Source organism: Passer domesticus, chromosome 1, assembly GCF_036417665.1.
Source record: "Passer domesticus isolate bPasDom1 chromosome 1, bPasDom1.hap1, whole genome shotgun sequence".
NCBI lineage: Eukaryota > Metazoa > Chordata > Aves > Passeriformes > Passeridae > Passer > Passer domesticus.
The window spans coordinates 65,274,748-65,292,469 of NC_087474.1; the positions used below are offsets into that span (position 1 = coordinate 65,274,748).

Sequence of the window (17,722 nt, forward strand, 5' to 3'; positions counted from 1 at the left end):
AACTCATCTTATTAGCAAACAGGCTGCATGTGAAACATACAAGTGAAAACGCTGGTTGTTGAATTAGGTAAGATTTTCTGGAATTCATTATAACATTTGCAGAATCAAAGGAAATAGTGTCCAAAATTTAAAAACAAAACAAAAAAAAAAAAAAAAAACCAAAAAAACCACAAAAAAAACAAACAAATAACCCAAAAAAAACCAAAAAAAACCACACACTTGAAAAAACTAAACAAAAAACCCATTTTTTTCCCCTTCCAAAACCCAGCAAATTATGGAGTTAGATAGATTACAATGTCCCATTTTTCCTACAGCAGACAGTAATAACTGCCAGTTTTCTAGTGAATTCCTTATTATCCAAAGCCTGAAATGTAGTACATATACTGTAACAACCTGTGGTAAAACAAATACACTCCGGATTACAAAATCTAAACAAGATGGGGTAGCAGAGTCTGCAGGTCAAGAAATATGTACTGGTGTCTTTACTGGAGCTATGTACCAGTTCTACTGAGGCCACAACCTTTAACTTCAGTTAATGATTAGCTCTAGCTCTCTCATATGCAGAATACAGTAACATATTTAGTCCACAAATTCTCACATGAAAAGCAAATAGCCCGAAAGTAAACATCTTAGGTTGGAAATGCAAGATGTTGCTGGGGGTGTGTATTCTATTGCCATCTGTTAGAGGTGGGGCAGTTATCTTCTGGGCACTATTTTCACACCACTGAAAACCAAGTGGGGCAGTTGTTTTCGTTCTCCCACAACCAATCCTCCCTCCGGAAAACATCTTCTGTTCATGAGTCTCACTGCATGACAGATAAAATTACATCATCCCATTTCGAGATGCTCTGCTCAGGGGGTGAAAACAAGCATTCCCACCTGAATGTAATCTGAGATTTGGAACACCACAGCCAGCCTTTTCCCACTGGATTCCCAGAGGAAGACCAGAGCCATTTATACCACCACTGGACCTTCAGAGGAAAACTACACCCTTCTACAGGATCATTGTTTCAACAGAACCACATTTGTCACTCCAGGAGGACTACAGCCACCATTTAATTGGACTGCTACAAACACCCTGACCAACAGGGTGTCAGATCGTGTTCTGACTCTGTCAATGTTGCTTGGTATTACTGGATTTTTTAAAAAAAAATTTGTCCTAATAACCGTTATTCCTACTCCCATATCTTTGCCTGACAGCCTCTGAATTTCAAAATTAGAATAACTCAGAGAGAGGGGGTTTGCATTTTCATTTTCAAGAGAGGCTCCTGCCTTCCTTAGAAAACACATGTCTTTTCAAACCAAGACAGTAAAGTAGCACCTCAAGCCCCTTTGAAATAAATTCACCAAGTGAGAACCCTTCTCAGAAGTCTGACTATGCATCTTCTGCAAAAAGAAATTTGGAACCAATCCTTTCTGCAGGAGATTTACAGTCTGCAAGAACTTCTGTCAAAAATTTGGAACTAGGTAACATTGTATTTCCTCAGTCTGCCTGGAGAGATACAGAAAGACACACAAAGAATGGCAAACGCTGAACAAGCAGGGTACAGAAAAAAATAAAGCCTACTTCAGGATTATCATCTTCAGAGTGTGTCTACACCATTCAATTGAACTGAGCAGTGGCTGCAACTCAGCCTTAGCTTATAGTAAAGGATTCAAAGGGCATAACATACTGGTTTAAGAGTTTCAAAAAGTGGTAAAATACAAGGAATCTGAAACAGTTTAAGCTGATGACAAAGGCTGAAGTTTTCTGTTTTCTCTGAATTCCCCTTCATTGCATGGCATGAGGGATTGTGGTAAATAGGTATGATTTGTGCTGACAAAATTGAAACAGTAATCAATATTGATACAGTAATTAATATTTGGAAATAAAACAGTTAAAGGCATAATGTCAAGAAAGAAAGCGAGAGGAGGGGTTCCCCCCCTTCTCCTGCAGATATTCAGAACAGGAAGAAGCAAGAGATAACTATTACTAAATTTAGTTGGAAGAGAGGAGAATTTGGTTAGACACCAGGAAAATGTTAATTATATGAGATTTATTGCTTTAATGTTAGAACATAATATTGGCTTATACTATACCAGCTTGGGGCATATGTGTAACCCAAAACGTGAATTAAAGGACACCAAGGAAGAGGAGAGGCCTTCCTCAAAGAAGACCCCCAAAGAGTGGTGCGACCCCCTAAAAGAATGGTGGAGCATGCGTGGTAAAGGTGATCATGAGAGCGGTGATACAGATGTGACGAATCGAAAACGGGAGAAGATGGTAATGATATGCAGCATAAAAGGGCTTGACAAGCTTGTACATGAGGTGACAGGGGTCAAGCCCTGCACTCCATACCCCATGCGTACCCCGCACGGTTATTTTTGCTTATGCGCTATTATCAGAACCAAATTATTCCTTATTTTAACCAAATTATATTGTCAATATTTTGAGTGTCTTCAATTTTATATATATTAAGCCACTTAATTAAAATTGCTGTTACATTTAATTTTGGTAGTTTTTTTAATTGGATAATTGAGCAAACATAACAGGATGAATTTCAGGAGTATATTATCTGAGAAACAAACTAAAAAGTGGTTGAGTAAAAGCATGAAGTGCATCTTCTGCTTGACTGCTTGGCAAAGCACAGGTAAGAGATGAGATGTTTCTTGGTGTGTAAAAACATAGCCACAGAGTTTTGCATCCTGATGCACTGATTTCACTGAAGGATCTCATGCATCCAAATCTGGAAATTAGGTTTAGCTAGAATACTGGAAATAATTGAGTTATGAGGATTATATAAGGCATACACAGAACTGTAGGAAAAAATTGATTTAAAACCTGTTTACAGCTTACCGCTTGTAGTGAACCATTTGCTGCTTATGGCTAAATTTTGCCTTAAACAAGCTGTTTAAGTTTGTTTAACTGAAGGAGAAGCTTTGAACTAAAGGAGAAGCTGCTGTAAGGAACGGATACTACAGACAAATGGTAGAGGGGTTTTTAATGCCAATTTCTCTCCACCACAAGCCACTACCATACAGCTGCAAAACCCTGAACTTGGAACTTTTGTTCAGAAAATTTTTCCAGGCACATACACTCAATCCCCCTGTTTGACACTGCCAGACTTCCAGAAACTTCCAGAAAGAAGACTGCATACCCAGAATTCTTCTTGGAGGAGGTACTGGAGTGTTTACTAGAAGAATCAGGGTTATAAACACCTCGATTTTTGATACATATGCTTTCCCCCATCTCCAATGGACTTGGACTGCATATCACGGCCATGGACCATGATCCCTCACCATATCACTGGAGCCATGGGTGGTGAAAGATCTCTCTTTTCCTCTATTTTTCTCTTTCCTGTTTTCCTTTCTTAGGATGATCATATGCTTCAGAATGCCTACAGTACCCCTTCTCGAACCCATTAAGTCTTTTTCCACTTAAGGTTTCAAAAGACTTCTAATAAAATTTGTTGTTGTATCAGTTACTTAGTGTTGTTTTGCTTTAATCCATCCCCAGGGATCCCTTTAACAATGAACTTGGGTACCTTGCCTCAGAGGTGGGTCACATTGTTAACTTAACCAATATTTCTAAATAGTTTTCACTACATAAGTAACACATGAATTTGGCTACTATATACATTTGAAAATATATCATACCCATTATAGATACAATATGTATACATAATATAGACTATATATAAAATATATAGTTGAGAAAATACCAACCTTCAGCTTGTGAAGCTGGTGACCGCGCCCATTTCTTGATGCAATTCAGGTGGAATACATGGTAACAATTCTGACAGCTCCACACTGGGGCTACTATTCGGACCACCTCACAGCATACCATGCACTCATACTTCTCTGTGGTCAGCTGTTCAATCAATGACCCTGCAAATCAAATATATTACTTGTGCATAAAAGAACAGCTAGCTGAGAAACAAAACTCAAATTAAATTCAAATATTTCATTTAAATTATAGTGAAACTTATTTTAGCTCTGTGGTTATTTTAGCTCAGTGGCTATAAATAAGACATTAGTTTACTCATGGAAGATTCCAGTTTGATACTTGCTATGCATTTTTTTCACTTCAGAGCAGGAAGAAGGAATAGAAGATCCTTATTAAAGTGGCAATGCAAATTCCACTTTGACAAATAGCAATTATTCTGATCTTATGAAACAATTAATACTTTTAAGATTCGCAGAAGTTTGAGATTTTACTCACCACTTTATATAAGAAATTCATCTTTGCATACACTTTAAACCAAAAAGATGAATGCTCTTATATACAGAAAGCTCTTCCAAAATTACATTTAATTCCTACCCTTAGGTATTCCCAGGAGATGACACAATAAATATTAATAGCGAAGGACCTGGATTATGGGAATAAGCCCTTTATAAAGTAGTGCTTTAGGAGTGGAATTACTGGGAACAACAGCCAAAGTACAGGGTCTTTTCAGCCATATGAACAAATGTCAAAAAGTACTTTGAAAATAAAGCAAGAACCCCACATTGAAATCAACACAGCCTGATGTGCAACCATAAGAAAGGTACCACATAAAGTTTCATTTCTGTCAGATTACTTCTCATTAAGGCAAGACTACCAAATACACCTTAGAAATGTCCACAGGATTTTAAAATATATTAACTACAAGTGTACAGTGTAAAAATGTAGCATTTTAACATTGTGCCAATACAAGCATCAGAGACGGAAATGGTTTATGGCTTAAACATTTTTATGAAGGACTTTTGCCTATTATAGCAAATTGTGTAACAAAAACTGCATGGAAGACCACTGCACCCTAAATGAGGTCTCTGGGCTGAGGCCCTCAACTGTGAGTTAAACTGCCTAAGGGGCAGAGATAATGCATCTGGGAAATGATGGATAAGACTGGAAGAGCATACACCCATAGCAGGGATGTCCAGAAGCTTCAGGGTGAGGCTATAGCCCCAGGTTTATCTGCTGCCAGACTTGCACAGACCCTGACACCAAACCGAGGAGGAAGGGAGGAAGTTCTTTTGGATGTGTGGCATAGCCTCCAGTCAGAGGCAGTGAATACCCATGCAGCTGCTGTACAGACTCGCCTAACTGCAGGGCCCCCCATCATGAGAAAGCCACATCTACCAGATATCCATGTGAGGGACAGCAGATGGGATGTCATGGCCCACCAAAGGCCCACTCCAAGGGGTCCCCAGACCCTGCACCAGAGAACACTGCACATGATGCAACAGACCCACAGTCCTGCAGGCACCAAGTGTGGGAACTCAGTACATTACTCCGGATGTCCAGAGCTACCGAGACAACCCTTGGGGGGCTCGGAGGCCCTGGAATGTTGCCAAAAGTACCTGGTGGCTTGACTTTGATCCTTTTAAAGAAATGACACCTGAAGGTGAGGAGATGAGAGAATTTCAGGTCTGAATGGTGAGGGGATGTTATTCACTTGTTAGAACTTAAGTTAGAATGCACTGTACAGGGGGGTTTTATGTGTTGTACAGGGGGGTCTAGAATTCTGTGCATGGATCAGGAGTCCCAAGATGGAGGAATTTGGGCGTGCCCTGTCCTTCTTCTTTCTTCTCCTTGGCATCCATGTTCAGGATGATGTTGGCATGTGTGGATTGGTTCACAGAAAGCGTACACTTGCCAACAAGGGCAGAAAGTATTGGGAATTAAAGGTAAATATCCAATACGTAGTTTTCACTATAAAAGAGACAACCGCCCCGTGGGCGGGAGAGAGTGCCTTTGGCTGTCTTGCTGATCAGACCTCGGCTGGACAGACAGAAAATCTTTGTAGATAAGAAATAATAAACTCGACTGAAGACCTAAAGCAAGAATCCAGACTCCTTCTTCGAGAGCACGGCCTACCCAGAACCACTTTTTCCCGTGCTGGGGCAGAGACAAGTAACAGCCGAGCCCGGCAACCAAGGTCAAACCTGCCCCCCTTAGGGGAGGCACCTGGGCATTCCCACCTGGTCCATGATTGAGCCATTGGATTCTATACTTTTCAGCAGGGGACTGTCACCACCAAGAAGATGAGAGGGAGGGGAACAACAAGACGTCGTTGGAACCCATGAAGGGGTGATATGTTATATCATATGTTTCTATTTAATCTGTCTCTGTCACTCTCCGCATCCCCTCTCCTCCTAGCCCCCTTTTTCTATTTATTTCTTTCTCTTTGCCTCTTTTACTATTAAATAAAATACATAATTTTTTGGTATTAACATCTAACCTTGTATTTTAATCTCATTTTTGTGAACATTCGAACTCAAGGACATTCAGCTTTATTCAGAGAGTTCTCTTTGCTTTTTTGTGATTAGACCAGATCACAACAAAAAGGAAAGTTCAAATCCATAATGAAGGAAATAAGAAAGGAAAATAAGAGACGGAAATCACTGTCAATTCAAAATGTGCTTGTACCACATCTGATTGCAAGCAAGCCCACAGCTTGCAAGTGTTAACATTGTTTGTCCTCCTCAATATGATTTTCAAGTTTGTTTTCTAGCCCTCATGCATCAAGCCCCACAACATTTAGGATTAACAGTAATTTCTACTTGTTATCCCATAATTATTATCTGCTGTAAAGGGATATTCTCATGCAAAACATACTTTTTTTTCTCCAGAAGATTAAAGCTATACCATACTCAGAAACTGTAGCTGTCCCAGAAATAGTTAAAAACCCACAATCCTAGTTCCCTGAAAACACTGGCAAACAGCATTTCCAAAAGAGGTCCCAAATAAAGCATGCAAATAAATTACTGTTTTGGAGGGGGAAGCTCCTTAAGTTCCCTGGGAAAGACTATTACTTATCTTTCTGCTTATTGCATGTGATGTTTTTCATTTAATAATAATGCTGGGAAAAACACTGCAGTACCTTCAATTTTATGATTCAAATAGAACCCAGGAGCATGACATTTAATTTATTTAGGTTAGAGAGGATCAGAGAAGATCTTGATCCTCCTAAGAGAAGAAAGCTTCCAACTAAATGTATCCTATGCTTCCTGTTTATGCTATTACTTTCTCAATTGTGAAACAGGAGATGCTGAGAAGTGAAGTCTTCAATAGATTTGGTATCACAGTTAAGATAACTGGAACTAGTCTACCCATCCCTATCATTCTGTGCAGCAAAAGGTAAGGTTGAGATGCTTTGTAAAATACCAAATAAATAAATAAAATGCTTGGTGTTTCTCCTTATTGCATCTGAACATTTAAGCCTCTTAACACTTAATGCTTAAGCTTATGCAAAACAGTAAGAATAATCCACCTAAGCTGTTGTTGAAACAGAAACCAGTATCATAGCCCTGAAGAGATTAAGCTGATCTCCATTTAATGCTTTCAGTCACTAATGGTATGAGTCAGCATAATATTCACTAAGATAGTGTCCTGGCTTGTAAAATAAGCATGTATTCTATTTTTGCCATCTGTTGGGGGTTAGGCAGTTTTTCTTATCTCTTTCAAGAACAATGACACTGCCAGGAAGATAATCTCCTGCTAATGGGCTATTGAATTACTCACTGTGGCTGGTAAGATTAGTTACATCATCCCATTGGGAGATGCTCCACCCAGAGGGAGGAGCCAAGCATCCCTGCCACCATAAAACAAGCATTTCTGAGACCACAGACAGCCTTCTTCGCTGGATTTCCCAGAGGAATCAGGAACCAAGGCCCAGCTGCTCCTTCGCCGCATCTTCAGAAAGGATCTACACCCTTCTGCAGATCGCCGCTCCAGGAGGAGCAGCCACCATCTGGCTGGACTGCTATCAACACCCTGACTTCTCAGGGTGTCAGGTTTTTCTCACTCTGCCAGTGGTTTTTTGCTTGTGCTAAATTACATTGTTATTTAGTTTTTTTTCTTCCTAGTAAAAAACTGTTATTCCCATTCCCACATCTTTGCCTGAGAGCCCTTTTAATTCTGAAATTGTGATAATTCAGAAGGAGGGGGTTTACCTTTTCCATTTCACAGGAGGCTTTTGCCTTCCTTCACAGACTCCTGTCTTTTCAAACCAAGACAGATAGGAAAAAACTGTGTGTCTGGTTTACACTGTCAACAGCACATTTCTATTCTCAAATTTCCAAAAACAGTATCCAGATATTGCCTCTATTTCTAATTACCTTTTGAGGTGATGCCTAACATTTTTTGTCTTTTTTCTTCTATTCCCTGTATTCTTCACACACATATTTGGAGCTCTGTAGCCTATTATTGCATTCATAGCTAGTTTTCCCCAGTACTTCCCCCTGTGATAGCCAGAAAGACAAAACACATTCCAAGACCCCTATGCTATCTTGGTTCTCCTTAGAAACTAAGCTTGAAAAACAGCTCTTTGAGACACATTTTCATCAACAAGGTTCAGTCTTGAACTGTGGGGGGAACAGCCTCACCACTTATGCTCCTAATTGGTGATTTTTGTCAATTATGCTAATTTACTAAACTTATAATACCCTATGCCAGGGGGAGAGGTTTGTGGACATTTTCCATATTTGCCCATGGAGGCCTCCAATGAAGACCAGCTTTTACATTACCTTCTATACTAATATTATCTCGGAAGTATGTGTTGTTTCATTTATAGGTTCTTTAAGGCATCAAAGGTGCATTAAAAAACACATAAAATTCAATTATAAGTAGAATACCGTTTCTCTGTCTGGCATTTTCCTACTTCTACATAAAACATTAAAAGACCTATTCTGCAAAACTCAGTTTCAGCATTATCCATCTCAAGTCCCATTATTTAGAATGCTCAGAATTTTACTCCAATATACACATTTTAAAATGGTACCTGACTAGATCATTGTTTGCAGTTTGGTAGCAAGAACAGAAAAAACTTTAAACAAAATCTGCTGTTCTCTAGTAAACTTACAGAATATGTTCCCACTGAAATACCATGCATCTACATTTACTTCTACCCTCTGATCCCAATAACAATTTAATGTGAAATAATAAGCTTCTTCAGCTACTCAAGGCAGGAGCTGAAGCAAAGACTGCTTAAATTATTCAAGATCGTATCTTTCATATGAGAGTCCAGGACAGACTCAAAAACTTACCTGTATGAGTTTCTTTGTTTTTTGGTACATCACTTTGCTTCTTCCAGTACTGGGTCCAGCTGAAATGAAGTGAAGGTACTTGATCCCCCTTTAGCAAGAACTTCCTTCCACTGAACCTGAGAGACTCAGACAACTGATGTCTGATTTCACTGGTCAAGCTTTCATCATTTTTGTGAGCAATGAGTTCTTTCTTCCTTTCATTTTTATCTTTTGGAGTATACGCAACAGAAGACTTCTTACCTACTTTTGTATTTTTATTACGGTGAGAATCATGTCTTTTCTGACACTCCTTATCTACTGGGGGTTTATTCCACACAGGCTTCCGGGGATATCTTTTGTTTACATTATTGTAGCCTTTTTGCTCATCCCCACTTCCAAAAGGTGCATCACAGAATGCCTTTCCAACAGATGATTCTGAAGAGTCAGACTGCGTCAAATCCAAAGGTGGAAAATTTTCAAACAGCTCTACTTTCTGTTTAGAATTCACTCGCTTTTCACGGTCATGTATCTGCTTTCCCTTTTCCCTGAAACCTCTCCCAGATATATGTATCAGATGTGTTTTCTTCGGCTTTGCCCCTCTGCTATCTGCATTAGGTACTTCCCTGTCACTCTCTGAGGAGAGAAAATCACTGTATCCTCTAGGAGGTGCTCTTCTACCAGGTACTAGTGCAGCATCTGAAATTCCTGGACCTGCAGCAGTATCAGTAGTACTTTGCCTTGTCTTATTTCTAGCACATGTGCTATCATTTCTTAATCTCTGCAATCTCTGGCTTTGCAAGCTGCGATTCTTCAAACTTTTACTGGTACCAAAATATTGGTGGAAGTCTTCAGAATTCCCATACTGACTTTCCAGATTATAAAAGCCATGATGCTTTGTGGAAGAGCTTTCATAATTTGTACCTCTTTCAGAATACAGACTAGGACTTGGTATATTACTTCTATTCTGATTACTGTTAGAGTCTTTCCTATCTTTATTTACCCAGTTTAAATCTGTCAGTTGTCCTTCTCCAGGAATGGAATCAGCAGCACCAGGGCTGAAATTCAATGTACCTAAAACATAAATAAATACAAATTTATAAAACTTAAACAGTACATACTTCTTTTCAACCAAATTACCATACACGCAAAGGTCCAGAAGTTCCTTCAATCCCACACTTGACAGAACAACTGGAAACAAGTGTCCAGAAACTAGAACTGAATCATACAGTGCTTTGTAGAAGCTTTTTTGTCATCTTTACAGAACTATGATAACCCAGAATTAAGAATATAAAAATAAAAGGTGAAAGAAAACTTTCAAAGGAGTACAAGACATGCAAGTGTGATAATCAGTGTTTAACATCTAAAGTTTTTCCTAGCATGTTTACATAAATACAAGAAACTGAAAAAATGGGTCCTTTAAATACAACGTCTACATCTAAGATTTGAAAATTATACAAAATTTTGAATATAAATTAAAAGTAGCAGTAGAAAATATTTGCATCAATTCTGATTATACTGTTCTAGAGACAGACATATGAAATGGCACAGGACTGCGCAAAACTATTTTTCTGAGGCCATCAACATGAACCATGCTTCTACTTCAGCAGTCTTCTGTAATTTCCATGCCTCTAGATAAAAGAAAGATAAATCCTATGTTACTCAATTTCCTGTAACATTGTGCCAGTAGTGTCTGCCTGCTTTTTTATTATTAGGTGAATATCGGGGATAGTTTAATTGGGTGTGGCAAATTGGTTAAAATTTACACAGTAACGTAAAAAAAAGTAGTTAATAACATCTCATGGAGATCTCATGGATTTCATTTTACTGGTTGGGCAGGTTACCTCACATGGTAGGACAGAGCGCAATTTATTCCTGGTTCATAACAATTAAAAGAGATAATCAAACACTTAGGCCATGACTTAGGCCAGAAAACTCTCCAAAAGGCTAATGCAATCTAGGTTCCTGAACTACCTACTATTTTTTTCAATAAAGACTGTGGAAATTAACATTTTGAAGAGAAGAATAAACTAGAACATTTCAAGGCACTAACATGCTTTTTTTCCCCAACTAATTTAATTTGTTTTTAAATGAAAAAAGGTTTTTTCAAAACCTCCAGGAATGGTCATAGCTGCAATATGAAGTTGGTAGCCAAAGGAAAAACTATAACATACAACTTTGTGGAAGTGAAGCTTTAACCTTAATAAAAATTAAGAATTTAAAATTGCATTTCAGGATGTTTTAACCACATTGCCTAATTCATACTTTAGTTTTTAAAGAGCAGTTGAAAATACTTTGGGGATTTTTGTCTTTGCAAAAACTATATTATATATTATTTATATAATAGAGACAATTTAATATTATCTATATTTACTATAACCATATGTATTAACATTACAATGTTACATTACAAGATAGTCTACATTATTAATATAGTATATTATATATTACTATATGCCACTCTATACAGTATTAAATGTTATAAATAAACTAAACAAACTAAACACAAATGGCAAATACAAATAGTTTGGGGTTTTTTTAAGCTGAAATACTAATCTGATTTTGAGACAACAAAATGAAAAAAACAGAAGTCTGGTCTTCAAAACAGCTCAAGACTGAATTAACAATCAGTGAAAAAGCTAAATTAGCTCAGGCAAAAAAGAAGTAGAGACACAGGAGCTGATCTTTTCTTCCTGGTACCCAGTGTCAGCACATGTGGGAAGAGTTCAAAGCTGTGACCTCCCCGCTGGGGGATAAGGAAGAGAAGTGGGGAGGTGTTGACTCGACATAAGGAGACATTTCTTTGCCAAGAGCATGGTCAAAACCTTTAACAGGTTTTCCAGAAAAGTGGTTAATACCCCATGTCTGCCAGTGTCCAAGAGGCAACTGGACAACACTCTCAATATGCTTCAACTTTTGGTCAGCCCTGAAGTGGTCAGGTCAGGATTCAATGACCATTGTAGGTCCCTCCCAGTTGAACTATTCTATCATTAGGACTGCAGACCCTACTAGGTACCAACATTAGGCTTATACATATTAAAGATCCTGGACTGAAAGCATCTTCCCTAGAAACATTCTATTTTTCTCAGCATATGTATCCTGTGCAAAGAATTGCAAATTTAAAGCTGCCATTTTATTTTCTACAGCTACACTTCTTTCCCAGTTTTCGCAGTGTTAAGTCAGTTTCTTTCCTACCACTAATAAACAGCAGTACAATTGTAAACTATGCAATTGTAAACGGCAGTGATTCAGCATAGACTACTTAAATTTCACATATTTTGATCTGAAAACAGAATGCAATCCTACAATTACATGCAAACCTTATTTGAAACAACCCATTTTATTAGCTGTTTTAAGTTTTCTTTGTACACTCTAAATTTAAAAGTCTGATGGACAGCTATAGTTTAATAAATAAATAGGTTTGCAGGAAAAAAGTCTTCAGGAAAAAATTAGAAACTGGGACTCAGATATTTAAAAGCACCTCCAAAATATGTATAATTCATTAGAACTTTTTACATCAGTAAGATTCCTATTCTTGCTGTCAGCTTCTACATAATGAAGAAAATTCCAGACTGGTAAATTCTACTAAAACTGATTTCTGTCTGCCAAGACAAAAAACTGCAAAATAAATGTAAAAGTGAAATAATAAGTAGCTAACACTGGCTGAAAATGCCTCTGACATGCTTACATATACATACACAAAAATTCATAGTAAAAGGGATGCCCCAAAGCTAAAGTCTAGCCTGTATTTCTATAAAATAAACACAGAATATCATAATACCTTTAGAAAAAACTTCTGTATTGTCTCACCTCTGTGCCTGAGAACATCATGGAACAGATCCTCCTAGGAGTTACAATAAGGCACATAGAGGACAGGGAGGTGATTTGGGACAGCCAGCAGAGCTTGACCAAGGACAAGTCCCACCTGACCAACATAGTGGCTTTCTTTGATGGAGCAACTGCATAAGTGGACAAGGGAAGGGCTGCAGATATTATTTATCTGGACTTATGTAAAGACTTTGATATGGTCTCTCCCAACATCCTGCTCTCTCAATCAGAGAGATGGGTGTACTATTATGCAAATAAAAAACTGGCTGGAAAGGAACATCCAGAGAGTAGCGGTCAACAGCTCAGAGTCCTCATGGACATCAGTGACAAGTGACATCCCTCAGGGGTCTGTATTGCAACCACTGTTGTTTAGTATCTTCATTAATTATAGTCAAAGAGATACATTGTACCCCAGCAAATTTGCAGATGCCATCAAGCTGAGTGGTGCAATTGACACAGCTTGAGAATGGAATGTCATCCTGAAGGACCTGGACAAGCTCAAGAAGTGGACCCACAGGAATCTCATGAAGTTAAACAAGACCAAGGGCAAAAGTGCTGCACCTCGGTCAGGGCAACCCTGAGTTTCAATAAAGGATGGGGGATGAACAGCCCTGCTGAGAAGACTTGGTGAATGAGAGGCAGACATGACCTGAAAACATGTGCTCACAGCCCAGAAGACCAACTGCAACCTGGGCCACATCAGAAAAAGTGTGGCCAGCAAGTCAAATGAGTTGACTCATCCCCTCTAACTCTGCTTTGAGTACTCCACACCTGGAGTGCTGCATCCAGCTATGGGGTTCCCCAGGACATGAAGGTCATCAACTTGTTGAATTGAAGCAAGTGTGGCGGAGGACACCAAGATGGCTGGAAGGATGGAGCATATCTCCTGTAAGAAAAGGCTAAGGGAATTGGATTTGTTCTACTTGGAGAAGGGGCTCTAAGTTGACCTAACTGCGACTTTCCAGTACCTGAAGGGAGCCCACAAGAAAAATGGGCAGAGATGTTTTACAAAGGCATGTAGGGACAGGACAAGGGGGTCTGGCTTCAAGCTGGAAGAGGAGAGATTTAGGTTAGATATAAAGAATAAAATCTTTACTGTGACAGTGGTAAGACACTGGAACAGGATGCCCAAAGCAGAGGTCCCATCCCTGGAAGTGTTTAAGGCCACACTGGATGGGGCTCTGAATAAGCAGGTCTAGTGGTAGATGTCCTTGCCTGTTACAGGGGGCTTGAAACTAGATGACTTTTAAGATCCCTTCTAACCCAAGCCAATCTATGATTCTACGATTTTAACATCCCTAGGAACTTTGGTTTGAATTAGAATAAAGCATATGAAAACAATATGGTTTCATGCCTGTTATACCACAGCATTAAGCCCCTTGAACATTAACAGAGCCAAAATGCCCTGGCAAAGAGGTAGTCCTTGTGAACAATCTTTCAGAAAAATAATTTGATAAGAACACATTAAAAAAATACAAAGCAAATTAGTAAGTACTCATTTCAAAAAGTACAAGCTCATCTTCAAAAACAGAGCTTATACTTGGGAACAGTGCCACCAATAGCTTAGGTACTTTTTTATGAATATATTAAGGATGACATTTGAAGGTGCCGCTTAAAGACATTATGCCTAAGTGACATATTTTAGAACAGTTTCAGGAAGCTATATTCAATTAGATTTTTAAGAACCATTACACAATGTACTTTAACTAATATGAAGTTGATAATTAAAAACAAGTATAAGAGAGAAAAAATATACTGACAAAGTTAATCAGAAAAAAATATAACAGTCCACAGAACAGCCCTTTAGGCATCAAACTTAGTACTTCTTTCTTCTTAAATTAATTCCTAGAAAGGAAGTTCTCAAGTTTCCTATCAGTATAAAACTGGAATGAAACCAACAATACTGATTATTACCATTCTTTCTAAATGGAGTTCAGACATCTTTTAACTGACTGCTTTTAATGAGATACCCATAAATTCAGCCAAAATAGTGTCTTGCACTGTGTGCAAAAACAGTTTCTTCAGTGCTGTGTGTTTGGCTCCACAATGCAAAAAAGGATAAAATATTAGGTGTCCAAAGGAGGACAACAAAGATGGTAAAAGGACTAAATTACATGAGCAGCTTAAAATACTAGCTTTGTTGAGTTGGAGGAGACTGAGGGGTCACCTTATTGCAGCCTACAGTTTTCTCATGAGAGCAAGTGGAGAGGCAGTTGCTGATTTCTTCTCCCCAGTGGCCAGTGATAGGAAGCGAAGGAAAGCTTAAAGCTTGGTTACAGAGAGGTCAGATTGGAGAGTATCAGGAAAAACTTCAATTAAAGGGTGGTCAAGTACTGGAAAAAGCTTTATAGGAAAGTGGTCATGACCCCAAGATTTTCAGTATTCAAGAACTGTTTTAAAAATGTGTTTAGATATCTTATTTAATTTTTAGGTTGCCCTGTGTGAAATCAAGCATTTGACTCAATGACTCTTGTGAGTCCCTTTCCACTGAGAATATTCTATTAATACATGTTCTATTTATATACTGTCTCTCACCTATAAGACAAAGCTGATTTTTCAGGATGGATGCCTTCATTTTTAAAGCAATTCAAATAACCTATTCTTTCACCTAAAGATAGATGACAGTAGAAAATGCACACAACAATCTGTGTCAGCATTACCAGACAAGATGATTCAGTTACCTGCACATGAAGCACAAGTTACACAGAGGATGCTCCCTGCAGCCCTTAAAATGCCTGCATTAAACAGAGCAATAACAAAAAAAAAAAAAATTAAAAACCTACAAACACACAAAAAATGAATGGTCCATTACGGAAATCTGAGGCTTTCCTCATAGCACTGGAAACTTTAAACCAGACTACCAAGTTTATATTTTCTGTCTTCTCTGATCATTTTATACATTCACCTACTGCATCTTATTATTTTCAAGATGACACAGATCTACAAAATGTTTAATTTATTCCTAAATAGGAGTACATTGTTTCAGGCTTATTGACTCAAGTAGTGCAACCAATTTCCAGGCAAAACAATCTGCATGTGCAAAACTCATTGTTTATTTCAACTGTATTAGCTCATGTCATAAAGATATGCTCCCTTCCTACAACGCTTTCCAGAAATTAACAGAGAATAAAACCCAAAACCAGCCTAACCAAAGAATTACAAAATGGCTCATTTTGAGACTTCTATAGATCACCTAGTTCAAAAATCCTACCCAAAAAGGGTCAGTTGCCCATAACTGTGACCAGCTGGATTTTGAGTATCATCAAGGACTGAGAGGCCATGACCCCCCTCAGCAACCCGTTCCAGTGTTATTATCATTCTCACAGTAAGAAGGTTTTTCCGTGTGTTCAGCTGGAATTTTGTATGTTTTATACCTGTGGCCTCTTGTCCTTTAAATTAACACCACTAAGAAGAATCTGGTTCTATATTCTTTATTCCTACCCTTTCAGTATTTGTACACAGCACTAATATCTGAAACTTTTTACAACTAAACATATCCAGCTCTTTCTACCTCTCCTCATGTAAGGGATGCTCCACTTCCTTAATGGTCTTCATGGCCCTTTGCTGGACTCAGTCCAGCATGCACAGGTCCTCCTTGTACACACAGAGCCCAGAACTGAACACAGTGCTCAAGGGGTAGCCACTTCTTACCTTTTCCGCAAAGCTATTTCCCAGCTAGCTAGTCCCCTGTGTATATTGGCAGGGGTGCTAGTCCCCTGTGTATATTGGTTCAGTGTGGTGTTACTGTCTTTTTTGATATTGCTGTTTCATGTCCAATTCAGTGCATGCTAGTCCCCTGTGTATATTGGTGCAGTGTGGTATTACTGTCTTTTTTTATATTGCTGTTTCATGTCCAATTCAGTGCATCCACACTTTAAATGGACCTGTAAAATTTTAGCCAGCCCATTTGAAGATGACATGCAAGAAAATCTGAAAGTAGGATTTTGTCATAAGTAGTTTCATCATCCCAACAAAAGGACCTACTACAGAATAAATTTTGCATATGGAAAACAAGTACATTTTAAGTTTTCACTTTCTTCTTCTTCCTTACATTGAGCAATGTTTTATAGCAATTCCCTGGTTATCTTCAGCTTAATGATGCACTGTACCATGTATAACACCCAGCTGTTGTTGTGATGGCAAAAAGACAAAACTACATTCAACAGCAATTACAGCAACTGATGGGAAAAAAATCCATTAACAGCTACATATGTATATAGAATACATTTGTCCCTTCTAGGTACACAGGGACTGAAACTAGAAAGATGCATCCATGTGAACAATTATTATACAATTGCTTTACTGCATATATTTTTCCTCTTTGTCTTCTATAATCATTCCCTGGGTCTCAATAATTCTTCACTATTGACAAAATATCCCAGCTGAGCAACACATCTGTAGTGACCCAAAACTGTCACTCTTCAACCCCCTGTTGTACTCTGAGAGCAGAAACATCTTTCAATTTTAAGCTTTCAAAATCAGACACTTGCTCCATCCACGAACCTGCAGTGCAAAACCCAGTTTCTATTCTAATACTGCCCATGTACAATTCAAAACTTACCTATGACATTTTTCCTGAGAGCACAAAAAATGACCCAACTCCAGAACTTAATCCCAAGTAACAATATCTGTGTTATTTTGTTATGCTTTATTATAAAGCAAATGTAGAAATGGTGGCCCATGCAGATTAATCTACCGCTTTAAAGCAATTTTTAGCCCAGTATATCTAAGACTCTCTATTCCAATACATATATACTATACAAAAAGATTTCACAATCAGAGTCAACCCACAGACTGACAGCATGAACCATAAACAAACAAGAAGAAATTTGACTGCATCAGCTCTACTGAAGCTATGTCTCTGCTCTCTGTACCATGTCCCAAGCCATTTCACTTCCAACAAGGCAGT

The 17,722-nt window shown here is 38.4% G+C and overlaps 1 protein-coding gene across 9 annotated transcripts in view; it reads right to left on the minus strand.

Annotated features, from left to right (window-relative positions):
• The window catches only part of NFX1 (nuclear transcription factor, X-box binding 1), a 129,430-nt gene that overhangs the window by 110,332 nt on the left and 1,376 nt on the right, over nucleotides 1-17,722 (minus strand). For 8 of the 9 annotated variants that reach the window (XR_010362900.1, XR_010362901.1, XR_010362898.1 and 5 more), the window contains exons 2-4: nucleotides 15,495-15,548; nucleotides 9,010-10,059; nucleotides 3,706-3,867 (exon numbers count right to left, since the gene is read on the minus strand). Coding sequence is in view for 4 of the 9 variants with exons in the window: in XM_064421426.1 (XP_064277496.1) it covers nucleotides 3,706-3,867; nucleotides 9,010-10,059; nucleotides 15,495-15,548 (1,266 nt within the window). In the remaining 5 variants the exon portion in view is untranslated. The remainder of the gene's footprint in view (nucleotides 1-3,705; nucleotides 3,868-9,009; nucleotides 10,060-15,494; nucleotides 15,549-17,722) is intronic. The other variant, XM_064421425.1, reaches the window with a different exon arrangement.